The sequence below is a fragment of the Zootoca vivipara genome, chromosome 12 (genome assembly GCF_965207765.1).
Source record: "Zootoca vivipara chromosome 12, rZooViv2.hap1.1, whole genome shotgun sequence".
NCBI lineage: Eukaryota > Metazoa > Chordata > Lepidosauria > Squamata > Lacertidae > Zootoca > Zootoca vivipara.
Window position 1 is genome coordinate 30828197 of NC_142595.1, and position 20500 is coordinate 30848696.

Consider the following 20500-nt stretch of genomic DNA (forward strand, 5'->3'; position numbering starts at 1 on the left):
CTGCCCAGACACTGAGGTCCAGCGCCAAGGGCCTTCTGGAGGTTCCCTCATTGCGAGAAGTCAGGTTACAGGGAACCAGACAGAGGGCCTTCTCGGTAGTGGCACCCGCCCTGTGGAATGCCCTCCCAGCAGATATCAAGGCAAAAAGTAACTATTCTACTTTCAGAAGACAACTGAAGGCGGCCCTGTTTAGGGAAGTTTTTAATGTTTGATGCTGTACTGTTTTTAATATTCGGTTGGAAGCCGCCCAGAGTGGCTGGGGAAAATCAGCCAGATGGGCGGGGTATAAATTATTATTATTATTATTATTATTATTATTATTATTATTATTATTTTCTTTTCTTTTCTTTTCAGTGGGAGTCTGTGGCACATTAATGCACTCAGTGTCTAGTTAGGGACTCTTTTTGCTCTTTCGGATAAAGGTGTCTGTACTTGCTGAATGAAGCAGCATCCATCTGCATTGTCTCTTTTCATTTCCATGTAATAAACCACCATTTCCCTACTTCCTAGTGTGACAAGTTTTTTTTTTTCTTTAACTGATAATGCTATTCACATATTGACTCCACAAAAAAGGTACTAATCCTCTTGGACCTGTGCACTGAGTTGATGTGTACGGTGTCCAAGCATGCTTGTTCAGACATATATCTCTTTTTACCTTCTGCTCAGTTATGAAGACATCTTCCCCTCCTCTGCTTCAGACCGTTGCATACCCCTGCTTTAATCTTTAACCCAAATTCCATGTCTCCTATTCCCTCCTTTTTTGCAACCCCCTTTTGTTCCCCTATTTTCACATTCACTCTCTTTTCCCTTTCACCTTCTTCCTTACTTTTCTCAATTATTCCTCAAACACAGATTGCCCCATTTCAGTCTCTACTCTGCCTGCTTTGCACATGAACTCTACTACATAAAGGCTTTCAATTGAACCAAAATGTTCGGGGGGGGGGGGCAGTGAGGACATTAGCATTCAACTTGCAACCAACTCTGTTTTTGGTTTTTATAAAAATATTTTTATTTACAAATATGACAAAGGCTCATACACAAAAATGAAGGAAAATTTACAATAATGGCACAATATATATTCTATTTCTGAGAATGATCTGTGTTGGAGGGAAGAGGTTCAAGAACAATGCCTGACTTAGGGGCAGCATAGGATTCCTATGACGGTCGAGTTGGTGCCATAAATGTGCATCCATAGCAATGGGGGTTTAAAAAAAAATGAAAGAAAAAGAAATGGCAAAAGCAAAGCAAAATATCCATCAGTTCAACCGTGTTAGTACTGTTTCCATTATTCTACCCTCCTTGTGAAGCCTGGGCATTTCATGCCAACAGTTCTTCCCTGAGAACTCTTCTTTTCTATCAGGGTTTCTTGAAAAAGTTTAAAAAGCTTTTCTTTAATGACTTGGGACCACTGTTTTCTGAAGCACTGCTTTTCTCTGATGGCTTAGGGTCACTGTTTTCTGAAGCACTGCCATAATCTAAAAATGGGTACAATTTGTCAGTGGATTTAATGGGGATAGAATCTATAAGGAATCTGGGATTACTGGTGTTATAAAATGAGATTTCCCCCTTTTCTTGATCTAGTAACAAACCAATCACTGAATAAGACTGATGTGGCTTCTTTTCAATCTCTTTCTCACATGGACCGGAAAAGAATTTTCCTTGGCTGCTTCTCAGAGCCCAGCGGCCTTCCTGAAAGGACCTAAGAGCCTTTCTCTCTCTGAATTTGTCCCTTTCAGCCTGAGTCAGCACCCCCAGCTCCCAGTCCACCCTCTCTCCCACCTCCACCTCCCAGTAGTGTTTCCCAGCAGCATAACCTTCTTTCCCTACAAAAATCCGAGTTCCCAGAACAGTTGCTCCTTCCCCTGGGGTGAGAGTTTGAAGGCTGGTTCTTTCTTTATCCCCACTGGTGCTGATTTCTGGATGTTTATAATATGAATCCAAAGTGACAGCAACTATAAGGGAAGCAATCACAGAGAGAAAGGAAACATGTTTTAGTTCTGGAGCAGTAGATGCCTCAATCTGCTGCAGCAAACACATTTTATCTCATAGTTGACCAATTATTCTTACTGCTCAACTTGGATATAGAAACTTAACTGGTTTGTCTATATAGAAATGCCAACACACTTATGTAGAAACTCAGTACAATGAGAAGGCATGGCTGTAGAGGTGTTGTGATCACCCCTCCCCCTGTTTCAGAATGGTTTTGTTTTGTTTTTACATTGTGGATCTGTTTTCCGCCCTGGGCTCTTTTGAGATAAATAAATTATAAAGTGCGAACTTCTCTATACAGACAGCCACATGCAAAGTACAGTCCTAAAGAAATCAGTTAGCTCAGTTCCTCTCTGGTTTGTATGCATGTCAGCTATACAAATACATACAACTAGAGCAAGGATAGGGCAGTTTTAGGCCTCCCAATGCTGAATTCTGGTTGCCTTAGAATTAATTAAAACTATGAAAGCACAATTAATCCATTGCTACTGTGATCACTGGTGGAGGAAGGGGGATGCAGTCCGCCCTGAGTGTCATCCCTGAGGGGGTGACATCGCCCCCTGCTCCCCTGGGACATTCGCCCCACCCCCATGGGACTCCCCCCCCCCCCGGGTTCACAGCATGTGCGCCTCTCCAGATGCTGGACCATCTAGCTTCACCTCTGACTTTTATGTTTTCATATGAAAAAGGACAGCAAGTGAAAAATCACTGAGTGATGGCATTTGAATCATCTATGCAGATCCATGCATTAAGCCTAATTATGACAGTTTCCTTACCTGCGTAGTCCTGAGCTCTTCTAGCCTCTGCAAACAGAAGAGAAAATTGATCAGTCATAGAGAACAGGGAAACATCTATGAAACAAGTGAACAGCCCAGAATTTTTCAGAATTGAAAAATGATTTAAATGCAATTAAAATGCTAGAAAACAATACTTCGGTACAGAACAACCACTGCCTCATCAAAAGGAATCTGCCTTACCCAGCTCATAGATGAGACTACCTGAAACGAAAGAATATTCCAATTAGTGATATCGTTGTCAAAATATATGGGTTTGCATCATGACAAACTTAGTCCACATCCTCAACTTATATTTATGGCATTATTATACCATGACTAAGGGACCCAGGTGGTGCTGTGGTTAAACCACTGAGCCTAGGGCTTGCTGATCAGAAGGTCGGCAGTTCGAATCCCTGTGACGGGGTGAGCTCCCGTTGCTTGGTCCCAGCTCCTGCCAACCTAGCAGTTCGAAAGCACGTCAAAGTGCAAGTAGATAAATAGGAACCGCTACAGCGGGAAGGTAAATGGCGTTTCTGTGCGCTGCTCTGGTTCGCCAGAAGCAGCTTTGTCATGCTGGCCACATGACCTGGAAGCTATACATCGGCTCCCTCGGCCAATAATGCGAGATGAGCGCGCAACCCCAGAGTCGGTCACGACTGAACCTAATGGTCAGGGGTACCTTTACCTTTACTTTATACCATGACTACTTTTAAAGCATCTTGAGAACTGCAGTTTGTTAAGGATGCTGAGAGTTTTTAGGAGACGCCTTATAGAGCTACAATTCCCACAGTGCTTTAATCATCAATCCTCTGGGAGGGGAATAGTGGTTTCCTCACAACTCCCAGTACCCTTAAGAAATAACAGTTCCAAGATGCTTTGGGGGAAGCCATTCCTGATAAAGTGGTATAATATTGTTTTCAATGTCTGCTGCAGGTGTGACCTTGGTCACACTTCGGTCCTATTGAAATTAAAGTAGGAAATTAGTCATGGTGACCCATTTGTCCCATTGATTTAAAGGTGGGCCAAATGCAACTACGGTAACTTAGTCTGGATCCAGCCTATGAAAAATATATTGCAGGTTAAACTCATAATACTATTACAGTGGTACCTCAGGTTTTGAACGCTTCTGGTTACAAACACTTTGGGTTATGAACTGCGCTAACCCGGAAGTAGCTGCTCCTGGATGCAAACTTTGCCCCGGATGTAAACAGAAATCATGTGCCAGAGACGCACGCACAGCGGGAGGTCCCATTAGCAAAAGCGTGCGCCTCTGGATAAGAACGGTTTCAGCTTAAGAACGGACCTCCAGAATGAATTAAGTTCCATATATTTGGAATTCCACATAGTACTAACTATACATGAAATAAATGTTGGGGGGGGGGATTCTGAGTCAAATTGTAAAATACAGTACTTTCTCCTACCAAAATGGATGTCACCGTCCTACTCCTTCCCTGTTAATTCAATCCCCAACCCCTGCCTCCAAATCCATACATCAAGTTTTGCCTTACCAAAACGGTATTCTAGTTCAAAAACACCTATAAAAGAATGACTTGAATTAGTACAATGAAGAGTTAAGAAAATAAACGAGAATAAGTGAATGACTAAGATGTGAGGTCAAGCTACACAACTGAAAATCCATACAGGTCCTATTTTCGTTTCAGTGCATACTAGATGCAAAACCCACAGTGCTGCTCCCCGTGACCCCCCGTGACCCCTTGTTCCTTGCCACCGCCAGGCATCCACCCCCTGCTGCTCCCCACTGCTGGGTGTTCATCCCCTTCTTCCCCACTGCAGCCATGTCCCTCCTATGTATATATTGAAAACTGTTATTATCACATACAAACTTTTATGATAATGAGTTATTTCACTGCCCCAAGAACAATAAATTATTCATCAGCACAATATCCAGCAAAGTTATTTATTTAACAGGTGGGCCTGTTCCCCATGCTCTTTATTCTACTAGGAACATGGATTTGTTTATTTCATTTTCTATTTTTAAAACAATTTTTATTAAAGATTTTCTTGGGTTATAAAAATAGGTGCCTTGTCTCTATTTTCATAGAGTCATTTTGAAATGTACATCCGACCCTTGCTCCCAAATGCCTGTCTGGAGATCTGGAAGAAAACAAAACCCAAGGGTTCTCTCAGTGCCTGCTGCTGGCCTTTTGTTGTGTATCAAGGAGCTGGTAAGAATGGCTCACATAAGTGCAAGAAAGAAGCTTGCAGTTTATCAAAGACTATAGGCACTTTGTGGCTAGTTATTCATTAAAGGGATACTCACTTGCTTGTCCTGTGCGTTTCTCAGTTTCTACAGCAACAAATGCAAAAGAGTAAATCTTAGCACACATGAACACAGCTTTTCATTCAGTTCCTGGGATACTTGGTTCAATTTGAGCAGAACACTAGCCTGAAGCAACCCAACTTCCATTCATCGTAATTTCATAGCCTCTGTCCTCCTGCAATTGTGCAGGTTACAGTACTTTCCTATGGATACCTGTATGATGTGTGCTATTTTCATAATAAAACCACTGCTCTCAAACCACCGACAGGGAAGCAAATTCCTTTTAATTTAGTTTCTGCCCCGCAGAAAAAAATCCTAAACCTATTCGTCCATAATTTGGAAGATTTCTTTTCCCATGAGTACTTCTCTCTTATATGCTGCTTTCATATATGACTGTAATGACCGCTCCCCACATAAAATGGGGGGCACATTTTGTGTAGTCACGCGCAGCCCCCTTGACCCCCAAAAGGCGACTCCCCAGAAGTTCGGATCTGGCACCACCTCGCCAGGCATGATGCAGGGGGTCTCCGCCTACCGCAGCCAACTGCCCAATCCTGCCTGGGGGAGGTGTTTGCCAGGGGTCTGCCCTGGTAAGGGGAGGGTCTTACAGCTCACACAATAGAAGTTGAATCCTACCTACAGGCACCAGTCGGCTCTGGAGCTTCTCCCACCTTCCATGCCCTCAATTGACCATTTCGTTGCAGTTCAATGACTTTCTTTTTTTAAAAATAATTTTTATTGATTTTATACCATAATACAAATAATATCAGATCTTATTTCTTAACACAATGGACTTCCCCGTATCCCCCTCTTGAGTTCATTTTTAATAACTAGAATTGCAGTTTCAAAATATCTTAATTTAACCTCATATCTTATAATTTAAACGATAATTCTTATACTTTAATACATACAAACATCTTTCCCTCAATTGACCATTTCGTTGCAGTTCACTGACTTTCTGTTGCAGATTAACCCCCTTTCCCCACAGGTACGCAGGCAGTCCCACGTCAACCTGCATTGGCAGGTTTCGCCTTTCCCATAGCAATATGCCACAACTTTGGTGGTGTCAGGCCTTGGGTGGAATTCTTTAGGCTATCTTCCTGAAGGGAGGGGCGTGAGACGGTGACCTCACCCTCTTTGCGACGACATGATCAGGGCCCCCCCCTTAAGGGGTATTGGGGGGAAGCATTGTCCATGCCAAGAGGTTGACATTGCTCCCCCCTTCCAGCGGCAGCGAACGGGGGGGGGGAGGCTCTCTCTGCTTGAACATATGCTCTCCAGAGCCAGCCCTACCCCCCATACATTCTGGATAACCCTGAAGCCTCCCAGAACCCCAGCTGGGGCCTGGGAGAGGATAACACCCAATGCCTGAGCCAAGGTCTCCCTACATCTGAATCTCAATAAAGTTGTGGCCAATTTGTAATCCCATAGCACGAGCATAATGTCTTGTGCTCATAGCACATAGCACAAGCATAATGTCTTGTGTCATTATTCCGCTCAGGGGTTGCATGGGGTTTGGGGGACTCCGCCTGTCCACGCAAAACAACAAGGGGATTTAAGTTAGTTGTGACCATATATAGACAGTGGCAGGGTTTGAATTTCTGGTACGGTACTGTACATTATAAGGCACACATTAAAACAGAAGAATACATATATTATTCTCCCTCTTTTTATCCCCCCAACATATAAATGTGATCACATATCTCCTTCTCCTTGGCTTTCTCTTCTCTAGTTAATGGATCTAGTTCAACTTTTCCTTTTTTGATATATCTGGAAGACCCTTAGCAGCCCAACTCCAACTTGCCAGCATTATGGGATGCCTCCAGTTTGAAATGCCTCTTGCAGTTGACAATTTGAACATGGTTCCAGGAGTAAAACTTCATAGCAATACGAAACGCCAAGACAGGAGATGAATCGATACTGCAGAAAATTGGGCTTTTGAAATCTTGCAAGTATAGAAGAAATCCTGCCTATATATAAAAGGGAACGTGAGAAAAGGGAAATAATCTCATCTTACCTATTGCTTCGGTTAGATAATTTTGGTCTGAAAACAGTGATAGCAAAATGTTAGTCATATACACTTTATACATCCATGTAATTATGATTAATCAAGGATTTACTTCCACCAATATAGCCAAAGGGCTATCTTATGTGGGGAGAGTCCCTTCACTATGCCTGTTAGCTACTATTGCCAACACAACTATTATTAATAATACAAGTTATGGGATATAAAACATTAGCTTGTCATCTTGTGAATGTGACAGGATTATTCCTTGCTTGCTCAACCCAACCCAACCTCTGCTTTGATTAATTTTAGTCACCAGGGCTGCTGTATGACCATCCATTCATATAGCTATCTCTGCATATTAAGTTGTGCCAGGTAATAAGAGCATTTATTTATTTATTTATTAAAAATCTATGGTTTACTCATTTATTGTGGTTAAAATTTTGCTATTTTTCTCCTGCTCCTCTTTACAGGGCTTTTAATAAAGTGTTACTGCTAGTCACCCTGAAAACAATACTGATAGGGGGAGGCAGATGCTAAAAATATAAACAATTATGGAACAGTACTATAGAAGAGGTGAATCTCTCTTAGAGGCATTTACCAGCTTGTGTTTTGTTCTTCTTCTTTTCTGCAGAAAACAAGATGCATTGCAAATTATTCATTTATTTACTGAACATTATATGCTGCACTGTATCTATTTAGAAAGATTCGTAGACCACAATTATAAAGCTTTTAAATTGATGCACACACGGAAACTATTGGTCAAACTCAGCTAAACTCAGTTAAAACCCACAAGACTGATTAAAAAGTATACAGAAGATAAATATCACTGAAACAGAGCATAGATAACTAAATATATACCTGGGGAGACTTGCTGAAATAAAGAAGTTTTTGGCACCTGCAAAAGTGCAAGTTCTGCCAACTGAAACATTCAACTTGGCATGTAAAGTGGTTCCAAATTGTTAATGGCTTTACGTACTAATAGTAATACCTTCAACTTAGCTTAGTAACAAAGTTGCAGCCAGTGCAGCCAGTATTGCAGCATTCTGCACCGACTGCAGTTTCCAGATCAACCACAGAAGTCCTGCAAAGATTGAATTACTAGGGTCTTGGCATTTCCAATGATGGAAATCACAGTTCAGGAATGATTCTAGCTGTGGCACTAGCCCAATGTGATAAAAGGCACTCCTAGCCACCAAGGTCATCAGGGATTCTAATGGCAATATTTAAGGTAGGTGTCATCTTCAGAAACAGAAAACAAGCATTTAATGCTTCTCTCCAAAACAGCCAGCAATTAATTATAGCCATTGTGGATTTCCCCACTTCTTGGTTACATCTAACAAATCATAATCAAAGTAGATGCACTATAATCAATGATCTTATTTCAGTTGAGTCTACTGATCTCAGCAGGAAGACGATATCTGAGCATTACTTCATCTACCAGACTCAAGTGTTCCTGTTTTCCAAGGGCGTCCCTGATTTAGAGAAGCCCTCCTGATTTCTGATTTGATCACAGAATGTCCCACTTTTCCTTAGGATGTCCCTATTTTCAGTGGAGAAATGTTAGAGGGTATGGAGTTGTGTGGCAATGCCCCTCCCTCCACGTGAAATAAGACACGAGACACCATGAATAAGTTTAAGTGGGCGAAAGGGCCACAACTTTATTGGTTACGAATGATGAGCGGTATTGGCTTAGGCATTGGAACCTAACCGGCTATATCCGACTGTAACCCGTGTGTTACAGTCTGGGAGAAATTAACCACCAGAAAGGAGCCCAGTGATGTACATCTACTGGAACACCTCCTGTGGCCACCGTTGGGGGGTGCCATAAGGCCCTGTCCTCCGCAGGCCCAGGACAAAGCTACCGCCCCCGGAACCCCTTTAACGGAGTTACTTCTCCAATTTCTGGGCAGGGGATGATGCAATCTGCCCCCCTTCTTCTTTTATGCAAATTTCCAATGCCTAACCGCAAGACTCCCAAGTTATCTGAAAGCAATCCCGTATAGGGAAGGATTTTTTTTTTTAAAAAAAAGTTTAATGTTTTATTGTGTTAATATATGTTGGAAGCTGCCCAGAGTGGCTGGGCAACCCAGTAAGATGTGTGGGGTATAAATAGTAAAATTATCATTATGGAATGGGACATCCCTATTTTCATTGGAGAAATGTTGGAGGGTATGATCTACATTTAATTGTCCATCACTTAGAGACATCTCTGATACTCAGAATGTATCTTGACTGCCCTTCATCACTAGATCTGATAGCAAAAGTGTGAATATAACAAATTCACAGAATATATGAATATATGAATACAATTTTAAATCAACAAATAAACATTTAAAAAGGCAAATGAAACCCCAGAAAAGCAAAATAACAGAACATTCCATGGTTAGCCATAGTTGAATAAGGCTTGACCCTCTGTAGAGGTGGAATTTGCTTTCATCCAAGAAAAAGAAAATAGTCATGCCAGGGAATTTGATTATGATCCTTTATACCTCTCCCAATAACATTGCAGTGAACTCTCTGTCCTTTACATAAATGATATGTATAAAATATGCCATTGTCAATTACTCACCACATTGAGATAACTTCTGATAACTCTCTGAAAGAAAGTATAGCAAATTATAAAAATCAGACCGTTTATAACCATATTTAGGATTGGGTGGGTGGGAGAATCACAAATGAATGCCACTGATTATTCTTGCCAAGGACTCTTGAGTTTGAACCTGAGGGATACCAGCATGTGTCACTGTCAGATGGTGTGAAGATTCTTGATTAGTGAAGCCTGGTATGAGTCCCTGAGTCTGGCCTTTGCCAGGTCAACAGCACCTCCAGCTGTTGTGCCTTAGTCTGTGGGTCATGCCCCTTAAAAAGGACAAGCAATTTCTGCTTTATTTCCATGACCTGCCAATAGCAATGGATAATTCTACGAATTTTGGTTTCTCTCCATTTCTCATTTTAAATCTTAAGTTTAGTTTGCATTATTCTGCATTTTTTCTTCATGAAAATTCACTAACATTTTAGTCCTACACGCCACTCATTTTTATAAAAGGTAAAGGTAAAGGGACCCCTGACCCTTAGGTCCAGTCGTGACCGACTCTGGGGTTGCGGCGCTCATCTCGCGTTATTAGCCGAGGGAGCCGGCGTACAGCTTCCAGGTCATGTGGCCAGCATGACAAAGCCGCTTATGGCGAACCAGAGCAGCGCACGGAAACGCCATTTACCTTCCCACCAGAGTGGTACCTATTTATCTACTTGCAGTTTGACGTGCCTTCGAACTGCTAGGTGGGCAGGAGCTGGGACCGAGCAACAGGAGCTCACCCCATCGTGGGGATTCGAACTGCCAACCTTCTGATCGGCAAGCCCTAGGCTCAGTGGTTTAACCCATAGCGCCACCCGCGTCCCTCATTTTTATCAACATAGGTACAAAAAATAGAAGGTTTCTGTAACAGTTCACATCTACAGTTACCGGTAAATGAGATTATGAAAATGACAGATTTAAAATACTTACGTCTCAGTTTGTACCCAGCACCAACAAGAAGGCAGATGAAAATCAACAGAATGATTAGGAAGGGTGCTAGCCAAGGGGATGTGGTAGGATAAAGGGCATCTGAAACACACATTAAAACCTCAGTTACAGCAAAACTAACCCAACCAGTTTCAAGTTGCAAAACTAACCCAAATAGAGTCTGATTTTGCCACTTACCTTCATTGCCCCAAATTCTCCTGAACTTCCCATTTTGGGGGGGATTGGCAGAACTGAGCGAAGTTGTGCCAATGGGGTGGGGGTGGGGTTTCAGCTGTGACCTGCCTGCCTCTCCGCTGAATAGTGTATATGGGATAGAAGCCAGAAGACACTTTAGCCATTACCCCAGTTGATAACTGATGAAATGCTGCTGAGCAGAACTACAGTTGAAGAGATTCTGGATAATCCATTCAAACAAAGTCTGGTGTACTTCAGAGGCATCAAAATTGAATAAATTTCCCAAACCTCTCTCTTCTTATAGTACTTGTACTGAAGAAAATATTGAAAGCATTGAACCTCTTGGCCCTTTTGCTTCACCCCTACTCACCAGAGATCAGGATTCTTGATTCACTCTCCATCCCGAGGAGTTCGTTGATGATTTTGCAAGAGACTTCATGGTCAACTCCTGACTCTGTTGTAATGGAACTGGAAACACTGAAGTTCCCAGCCATGGTCTCTGTGTTTGTAGTGTCTGACTGTTTACTTTGGACTTTCCCTTCACTGTCCAGCCAGAGAGCCTTGGGCTTTGGGTACCAACCGTTGGAGCTGCAGGTGAGGCCAATCCCCCAGCCTTTATAATCCACCAAGGCAATGGTGGGCTCTGTTCCTTTTGCTGAACAAGAATAACACCACATATTTATTTTCCATCGTTCCAAATATCATAGAACCTGTCTAGAGTTTCTGCACTCTGACCAAACACCAGGAATGATACTTTATTACAGTCAGTTCTTACAGTACACATTTTGTGCCAAATTTTCTTTTTTAGTATTCTCAAGCTACAGGACGATTGCTCCTGTGAGTAGTGCTCATGGCTGCAAAGAGATGAAGAAGTCTGATTGAGTGACCTGGGTTCTACAGTTTTAAGTTTGACAACTTGTATTTCTGAAAATGAATCCTTAATGTGGCCCACAGCACCTGGTGATATCCCGGCATCCTCAGACATGCTCAGGAAGAACATCCAGGAGTTAGTGCAGATGGTGGAGGCAGCAAGGCTTGGCTGCTGCTGCTATTCTTCATGTGCTTCTCTCACTTCTGCAGCCATAGATCTTGTGCTAAGTGTCCATGCATACTCATAACCCCATCCTCCTCTAGTACCCAGCCCAGTTCATTTTCTTACTCTGCTCTTCCTCTCACCACAGAGCCCTGGAGAAGGAGGTTAAGTGGCAGACACACCCACACACCCCACATATGCCAAAACAAAACAAAACCCAATTGGCTTCTGCGGGCTTGAAGCTTGCAAGCTGCATGCAGGGACATGGTATTCCCCCAAAGATGCTCTTGCCTACCTGGAGATTCAAGTCCTCTTTCTGCACCATGGAGGGGAGCAGGCAAACCTAGAGATTCCAGGTCAGCCCCAGAGGTTTAGCAAACCTAATAATAAGAATTATAAGAATAAACTCACCTGCCAAAACCAACTCAACCACCACCTCATCATACCAGTCCCCAAGGAAGACTATACAGGTGTAATTTCCTTGGTCAGACAGATGGCTTTTCTTCAGAATCAGAGACATGTTCCCTTTATTAAGATCATTCTGGGAAAGCTCAGCTCGACCTTGGTATCTGTTATCCTGTGTTTCTGGCCTGTTTCGACCATAGTAGGATTTCACGTCAGTTTTTTCCGAGGATTTATCCAAGATCCACTGGACCTTGATGTTGGTGCTTTCCGGTATGCTTGAAGTTGTTAGTTGACATGGCAGGATCACTTCTTTTCCAAGGACACCAACTATAGGCTTTGGGGGTGGATTGATTTTAAATTGACCTTTGGGGAATAAAAATATATATCAAAAGTTCACCTTAAATTGACCACTACTGGCAGTAATTCCTCCGTGTAATTCTTTTTTGGGGATGGAAAGATATGGCAACCATGTAAAAAGTGTAAGATTCTGCACTCAGGCAGGGAGAACCAGCTTGCCAATAGTACATGTGAAAAGGATCTAGGGGTTTTAGTGGACCACAATCTGAACATGAGTCAACATTGTCATGCAGTAGCAAAAAAGCTATTGCTATTCTAGGTTGCATCAACTGAAGTATAATGTTTTGATGAAGAGAAGCAATAGTCCCACTCTATTCCGCAGGATACTGATGAACTTCCAGACGGTAAGAGTTGTTCAACAGTGGAAAAGATTCCCTCAGAAAGTGGTAGACTCTCCTTCATTGAAGGTTTCTAAGCAGAGGTTGGATGGCCATGTGTCATTGATGTTTTAGGAGAGGTTCCAGGATTGCAAGAGGTTGGACTAGATGACCCTTGAAGTCCCTTCCAACTTTAGGATTCTATGATTCTAAGAAGCATGTTTTGCTCAGCTGTAATTTACACCAGTTATCTTCAACATTTTTCGACCCAGAACCTACCTTTAACCCAGACATGCATTTGGGGATTCATTTCTTACTCTTTTATCACAGATTTGCATGGTGGGAGTGCTCCTGTGTCGACCCACCTTGGCCTATTAGTGGGTTCTGACCCACCAGTTGAAGACCAGTGCTTTACACACAAGCATTACCTCAGAGCTGAACTGCTCACTGCAATAAACTTTACAAAAGTAGCTTGCTTACCTGAAGTTAGCACATGGGAGATTTGAAGAAAGATAAAAATGCAAACAATCGTTGATGAGGAAGACATGGATCAAAGATCTGAAGAATAGGACTATACCTGTACAATTGTTGGAAGAAAGAAATAAAAAATAAAATTGCAAGATGCACTGGTCACCATTTATTACCGGTAATTACTGTCAACAGCAATGTCTACATTATTTAAATAAATATAGGCATTTTTGTACATTACTCTTCATGTATTATACTTTGGCTTTGTTAAAACTTAATTTATGCTATATATACCAGGAATGGTATACATTATACAAGATGGTATCCTCTTTTGCAAGTGGATCTTGCAAGTGGGTCAGAGGGCCATATTCAATACAGTGTTTTGTTTTGTTCTTCCTGGTAACCAAGCTATTTTTGATGTATTTTTATTATTCTGATTATCTTGTTTTGAATATATATATATATATATATATATATATATATATATATATATATATATATATATTGCATTTATTACACACCACTTTTCAGTCAATGCACTTGAGGTTGTTTACAATTTTAATATACAGTAGTAGAACAAAAATGTAGTGGCAGAGACCTCTCAGGTTGACTGACAACTGATGGCATTTGCTCCTGGCCTCGGCTTCCTTGCCATCCCTCAGGGCAGATGGGACTTAAATAGCCCCAGAGAAGGTGAATGAGGGGCTGTCCCAGTAGTTTTCTCAGGCCACTGTTAATTCTTATCGGGAGCTGATGCGCCAATAATCCCTAGCCTGGGTATCCCAGTTTCTGAATTTCCTCAAGGAAGACGGTAGCCCTAGGGACATGGGGGAGGGGCTGCCTCAATGAGTCTGTCAAGTCAGTTGGGAAGTTCTGTCAGAAATCAATGATATGGACTCTCTGGTCTGGGCTCACTTGCTTTTATGGGCTACTATAGATACAGTAGTGATTTTTTTGGTCATTCATTTGATGTGTTTTGGTTTGAGCACAAAGTATGTGGATGAATGGTACACAAATAAAGTGGCAACATTACTGTGAAGTTTTTTCACTTTCCTCTAGAGTTGGGAGCAGCTTGGAAAGGAGATTGCTACTTATATAGTATACATTCACTCCAGTGTCCCCTTTTGTCTTTTCTTCTACTCCTTCTCCACAAATAGGTATATTTGTAATTTCTTATTATTTTAAATAAAACAAAGGGAGTTATAGCTGTGCATTTCACCACACCAGCAGAATGTATGTGTCAACTAAAGCTGTTTTCTATGGACACACTTATCTGAAAATGCGGCATGTATAGGATTTTACTTTTGTTTATACAGTGGGACCTCGACTTACAAGCTCCTCGACTTCCGACATTTTCGACTTACGAGAGGAAAAAGTGGCCGTGCGCTTACAATTTTTTCGACATCCGAACGGAAAACCCGTTCGCGGCTAGATGCAGTTTATCGACGTATGAGTTTTTAGATGTGGTTTCCTCGACTTACAAATTTTTCCATTTGCATTTCCATTTCCAATGCATTCCTATGGGAAACCGCTTTTCCTATGGGAAACTCGACTTACGAAGTTTTCGACCTACGATGTGCATTCGGAACGGATTACATTCATAAGTCGAGGTCCCACTGTATATAATACATTTTATGTTATATATGTATTACATATATAGTAAAAAATAATAATTCAAAAGCCATCTACTCTGTCTCTATTTTAAGTGGATGGATCATGTTCTCTCCCACATCTCGTCAGTATTTCAGGAAATTGAACGCCCTGCTCCAATATTGTTAAACCACAATAATAAATTTATAAAGTTGCAGGTAAATTGTGTTGTGCAGCACCATGTATGCATGTCACACACTTACTGCTCTGTTGGTCCCACCCCACTCAGTGATCCACTTTCCTCATGTAAAGTTTGATACAGAGCTTTTCACAACACAACATATTGAACTATAAGAAATATTCCCATAATGGGAAACTTCATCCTCTGAAGTGAAAAACAGGTTTTGTCTAGAACATAGCTGTAAAGTTCTCCCTTTTTTAAGGGAAATTCCCTTACGCTGAATAGGCTTCCTTGCGAGAAAAGGGAAAACTTGACAGCTATGGTCTAGAAGTGGCTGGTTCTGCATATGCACCGAAATGAATGACTATACAGTATGGGAGATCCATATTCAAAAGCAGGAAACCCCCTACAAGTTGAGAGACGGTCAATGATATCCCCTACGTAGAAGTCCAGGAAACTAGTACAAAAAGTATCACTTGCTAGTGTAACATGGGAGTGGCAAAGAAGCAGCCATTTTATGTCCATTACAAATGAAAAAGCAACCACCTCTACAGGCTTCTGTGGCTAGGGAGGGTCTCTGCAGAAAGGAGCAAGTCGCTTTCATTCTTCTTTCTCTCAAACGCACATTCATACTGTATTTGTAAACTTACATTTTGCATGGAAAGGGTCTAGAATTGGCTGGTTCTGCATATGCACTGAAATGAATGACTATATGGGAGATCCATATTTAACTAAAGAGCTTGAAAAGCAGGAAAAGCCCTTCAAGTTGAGAGATGGTTAATGACATCCCCTACTCAGAAGTCCATGAAGTTGGTACAAAAAAGTCTGAGACGTCCCATGGCAGAGCTAACTCTGTGTGCCAAGGGATAAATATCAGTCGCCAGTGTAAAATGGGTGTGGCAAAGAAGCAGCCAGTTCATGTCCATTTCAAATGAAAGAAGCAATGACGAGTATTCAGGCTTTTGTGGCTAGGAAGGATCTCTGCAGAAAGGAGCAAGTCGCTTTTATTCATCTTTCTCCCAAACACACACATTCATATTTGTAAACTTACATTTTGCATGGAAGTCCCTGAAATTTACTATCACAAATATATTTGCAAATGTGGCTTGAAAGTTTCTACACGAGGGTAAACCAATCCTATTTATATCCTGAACAGAAGCAAGGGAAAAGCCTCTCTCCTTTCACCTGACCACCAATTCATCATTAAACAAACACATTCCAATAACTAAAGGAATGAAATATAATTCTGGAAATATTTTTTCTTACCTTCTTAGCAAATGGTGAGATTTGTTCGTCAGTTCCTGTACCTTGCTCCCGCTTCTGGCGGACCTTTGCTACGGGAGTTATTTACTTTCATTTTCCTGCTCTGCATTCAAGATAAGTAACTGCCAGCAATTTGCTCTACAGTTAATGGCTGTGACATTCAGCACCTGCCTCCAAAGGATAGAGGAGTGCCCTGTGCAATCACTATGCTTGTCCCATGCAAACATTATGCTGCACAGATACTTGGAGAGCTAATGCAGTGACTACAGGGTTGCATTTGAGAGGACAGTCCTAAATGAATGGCTCTCTACCCCAAATCTGGTTTAAAGATAACCTTAGGAAGGGAGAACAGAGACCTTGAAGCACTGCAGCAACAATTAGCATCAGGACAACAGCCCAAGCAGTCACACAAGTCTCCTAGTCACAGACTTCCTTTTTATGATGAGCTGTGTTGAATTTCTATTTCTATTTAAAATATAGCAATTATTTTGCTTCTATAGGGGGGAAGCGGGGCACATTGATGCATGGGGCACATTGATACACCAACAATATTTCATTATCAAGAAATGTTATTTGTGTCGCGACATCACAAACATGTGTGAGTACAACAGTTGCGCCCGCGCCACCCGCCAGTTAGCCGTTGGCGTTCAACCACAGTAGGTGTGTTTTTAGCACGGCCAACTAAAAAATTATGTGAAATGTAAAAGTTTTCCAACACTGTTTTGTGTTGTTTAGTTAAGATTTAAAAATACCAAAGGTAAGTTATTCCACTCAGTAATCAGGATTACACACGATTTCTAAATAATTTCAGTGGTTTTATTAATAACTCTTAGTTTTTTTGAAAATGTCCATGGGGCACTTTGAAACACTAAGACACGGGGCACATTCATACATATAAAAGTGCCCCACTAGTGTACAATAGTGCCCCAATATATAAGTTTGCATGAAATCTCTAAACTCATTAAATTTGAAAAGAAAAAAAAACCTGTGGCCAAAATCATTTCTAAATATAATATGACCGATTATCAAGTGTCATATCTCAGGAAAAGACCAGGATCTAGTATGTTTGTCTTCCCCATTGTAGAAGAGAAGGCAAGCGTTGATTTCAAGGATGTTTTGCTGTTGCGAAAACCAAATTTCCCAAAGGGCACATCTCGAACGTCATCTCTTTATACTTTTTCTATTGACTTAAGTGGATATAATGTGCAAGAGAAGCTAAATGTTAAGTAAGTATCTTATTTTTTATAAGCCTTTTGTTTAAATTACTATTTTTTGACTATCTAATGTGAGTTCTTAAACTTTTTAAGTGTTTCCAAAAAATAATAATTAAATGCATAGGTGTTTAAGGAAAGATTAATATAAGTTTTGATGTTTTGTTAAGAAAACCTGCCATAAAGTCTATAATATGTGTGAAACACTGTTAGTTTTGATATGTACAGTCGTACCTTGTTTTGTGACCAGGATCCATTCCAGAGCCCCGGATGCTAGACAAAAAGGACGCACAACAAAGCGTGATTTAGCGCTTCTGCGCATGCGCGAGTGGCAAACGCGGAAGAAACTTCCAGGTTTGCTGTGGATGTTCACTGAAATGGATGCTCGGCGAGGCGGACGCAAAATGAGGTACCACTGTAATTTAGATTTTAAGTAACAAATTGTAAAGCTGATTGTGATCTCTCACAATAAAAATTGTTTTTTTCATTAAATTAAATAATCTGCCCCACTTCCCCTTATGTAATGTATAAATCAGAATTTTTTCCTGCTTTGTTTATGCTACTAACATTGAAGGAGGAGATTCAGCAGCATATGCAAGCACACAGCTCATTCATTCTAAATCATGATAGACTAATGTGAATTAATGCAGTATATGTACAGTTTAGCCCTTTTTATTGCCTTGCTTGCCACAAATCTACTTCTACTCAGCTATGGCTTCTTTCTTCTCAATAATTTGATGTGATTGGCATCCACATGGAAAAGTGCGCCTTCAATTGGGAGGTCAAACTGTTGGAAAGTTACAGCGCCTGCTGTGGCTGTGGAAACTGATAGCAGGGACACATATTATTATTATTTATTATTTATACCCCTCCCATCTGTCTGGGTTTCCCCAGCCACTCTGGGCGGCTTCCAACAAATACAAAAAAACATTAAAATATCACAGATTAAAAACTTCCCTAAACAGGGCTGCCTTTAGGTGTTTTCTAAATGTCAGGTAGTTGTTTATCTCCCTGACCTCCTATGGAAGGGCGTTCCACAGGGCAGGCGCCACTACCGAGAAGGCCCTCTGCCTGGTTCCCTGTAGCTTTGCTTCTCGCAGTGAGGGAACTGCCAGAAGGCCCTCGGCGCTGGATCTCAGTGTCCGGGCTGAACAATGGGGGTGGAGACACTCCTTCAGGTATATAGGACCGAGGCCGTTTAGGGCTTTAAAGGTCACTACCAACACTTTGAATTGTGCTCGGAAACGTACTGGGAGCCATTTTCCTGTGGTTGTGCTGCTGTAGAGGCTCCATTGCGTTTATTCTCTCTGTGACCTGTTATTCCTCCTCTCGTCACTGCTGTGGATGCACAACCTGACTGTCTGTCTCCATGCACTGCGGTCATCTGCAAGGGATTCCCATGTGACCGGGTTAATGTTGGCAGCCTTCATGTCACATTGACAGACATTTGATATGCACAACTACATTTACTGAGATTGAAAAATTGCATCAGTCAAGGGCACACAATGTTATGTTTTCATGGGCTTTCCTACTGGCGGTATGTCTCATTGTGACCACCGAAGGGTTCTTTGGAGCAGGTATAATGGAAATGTGAGCACAGCCCAAGGTGTACTTGCTGCTTATGAAGTAGAACAGCACCTGAGCCCTTGAACTGGTAAGCGGTGGCTTTGCAGGGAGACTCCACTGCCCCCAAACCAGATCTGCTGGTGGGGAAGCCTATGGGCTGGAATTCAGGATCCAACATCTTCTGAAGGTTATCAGGTTAGAGAAGGCTGATTTAAATCCATATGATGGATTTAGCTGTGCCACGCTCTCATAGTTTACCAGTATATTTAAATCTCTGCTTCAAAACACACACTGTCTTTTGTTGTGGTGTAAGACTTTCCAGTAACTCCCCCTTTCACCATCCGTCTTTCAGATACATGGTTCTCAAAGTTTCCTTCAGAACTTTTATTTTCTTCACTTTTGCTCAATGGTAAACATGACATGCAGCGCACCCAGTAGCTAACAAGGCTTTCAGCTCAGCTGGTGAAATCCAGATATGTGCTTATGTAAGATTTACTGTGGACAGCTGTAATATATATGTGACCTGTGGACTTGTTGGATATTGTTGGTGTGTGTAAATATTACTAGAACCACTTTATATGAGATTAAGAATGGACACATTTCCTACTTAGCTTGTTAAAGTATTATCATTGTTGTTGTTTTGCATTTGAATTTCAAACTTCATGAGTCTACACATTTGAAAGTGAAACAGGGCCACCCACATTTTAGGTAGTGGCTACAGCACACTCTGGGACTTCCCAGGTATGCAGAAGTGGATATATTTTATATAACACATGAAATGAGAACTGAGACTATTCATTGGCTTCCAGGACCATGAGGCTGCCAGTGGGGAAGCGGAAATCAGCCTCTTGAGCCCCAAACACTATAAAGTATCCTTTAGGGAGAATTACAGTGGGGTGTCTACCAGAAACTGTTCCCACATAAACAGCAGTAAAGCAGTTTATACTATCCCTGAACTGGCAGGTGAGTGTGGGTCCATGTTTTGAGAATTAGGCCCTAAGTCACATGATCATGCTAGACTGCATTTGGGATAAGTGCATGCCTCTCCTTGCCCTACCACCCGCTTTTTAGACTTACACTGGCTTGTGTTTCACCAGTGGGAATTTATGCTGATATATATCTCCAGCTCAGCTAGAACAGGGAACTTAACCAGCATTGCCCTGGCTCAGCTGGGAAAATCTAATAACAATAATTATAATTATAATTATAATATATTTATATGCCACCCACTTGACTTAGTTACCCCAGCCACTCTGGGTGGCTTCCAACGAATTAAAACACAACACGACATCAAACATTTAAAACTTCCCTATACAGAACTGCCTTCTAATGTCTTCAAAAAGTCAGATAGTTGTTTA

The 20500-nt window shown here is 41.6% G+C and overlaps 1 protein-coding gene across 2 annotated transcripts; it reads right to left on the reverse strand.

Annotated features, from left to right (window-relative positions):
- Positions 1-1204: 1204 nt before the first annotated feature.
- LOC118095078 (butyrophilin subfamily 3 member A2-like) lies at positions 1205-16552 on the reverse strand. Of its 2 annotated transcripts, none has more exons than XM_035136009.3 (13): positions 16369-16551; positions 13344-13440; positions 12196-12552; positions 11122-11406; positions 10560-10658; positions 9624-9650; positions 7653-7679; positions 7064-7090; positions 5047-5073; positions 4274-4300; positions 2967-2987; positions 2766-2792; positions 1205-1952 (listed from the first exon to the last, which is right to left on the reverse strand). In XM_035136009.3, the coding sequence occupies exons 2-13, from the start codon at positions 13408-13410 to the stop codon at positions 1357-1359; spliced, it is 1587 nt and encodes a 528-aa protein (XP_034991900.1). In that variant the 5' UTR covers positions 13411-13440; positions 16369-16551; the 3' UTR covers positions 1205-1356. The 2 variants fall into 2 exon arrangements, with proteins under 2 accessions (XP_034991900.1, XP_088512542.1); XM_088656416.1 differs by having other exon boundaries at positions 1682-1952; positions 2967-2983; positions 16369-16552.
- Positions 16553-20500: the final 3948 nt, after the last annotated feature.

Excerpts from the sequence above, each read along its gene's own strand:
- LOC118095078 (XM_035136009.3), bottom strand. The coding sequence starts at position 13,410 with ATGTCTTCCTCATCAACGATTGTTTGCATTTTTATCTTTCTTCAAATC. Across the intron at positions 11,407-12,195 it reads GGTTGAGTTGGTTTTGGCAG|CAAAAGGAACAGAGCCCACC; the intron begins GTGAGTTTATTC and ends ATTCTTGTTCAG. Across the intron at positions 5,074-7,063 it reads TTATCTAACCGAAGCAATAG|AAACTGAGAAACGCACAGGA; the intron begins GTAAGATGAGAT and ends TTGTTGCTGTAG.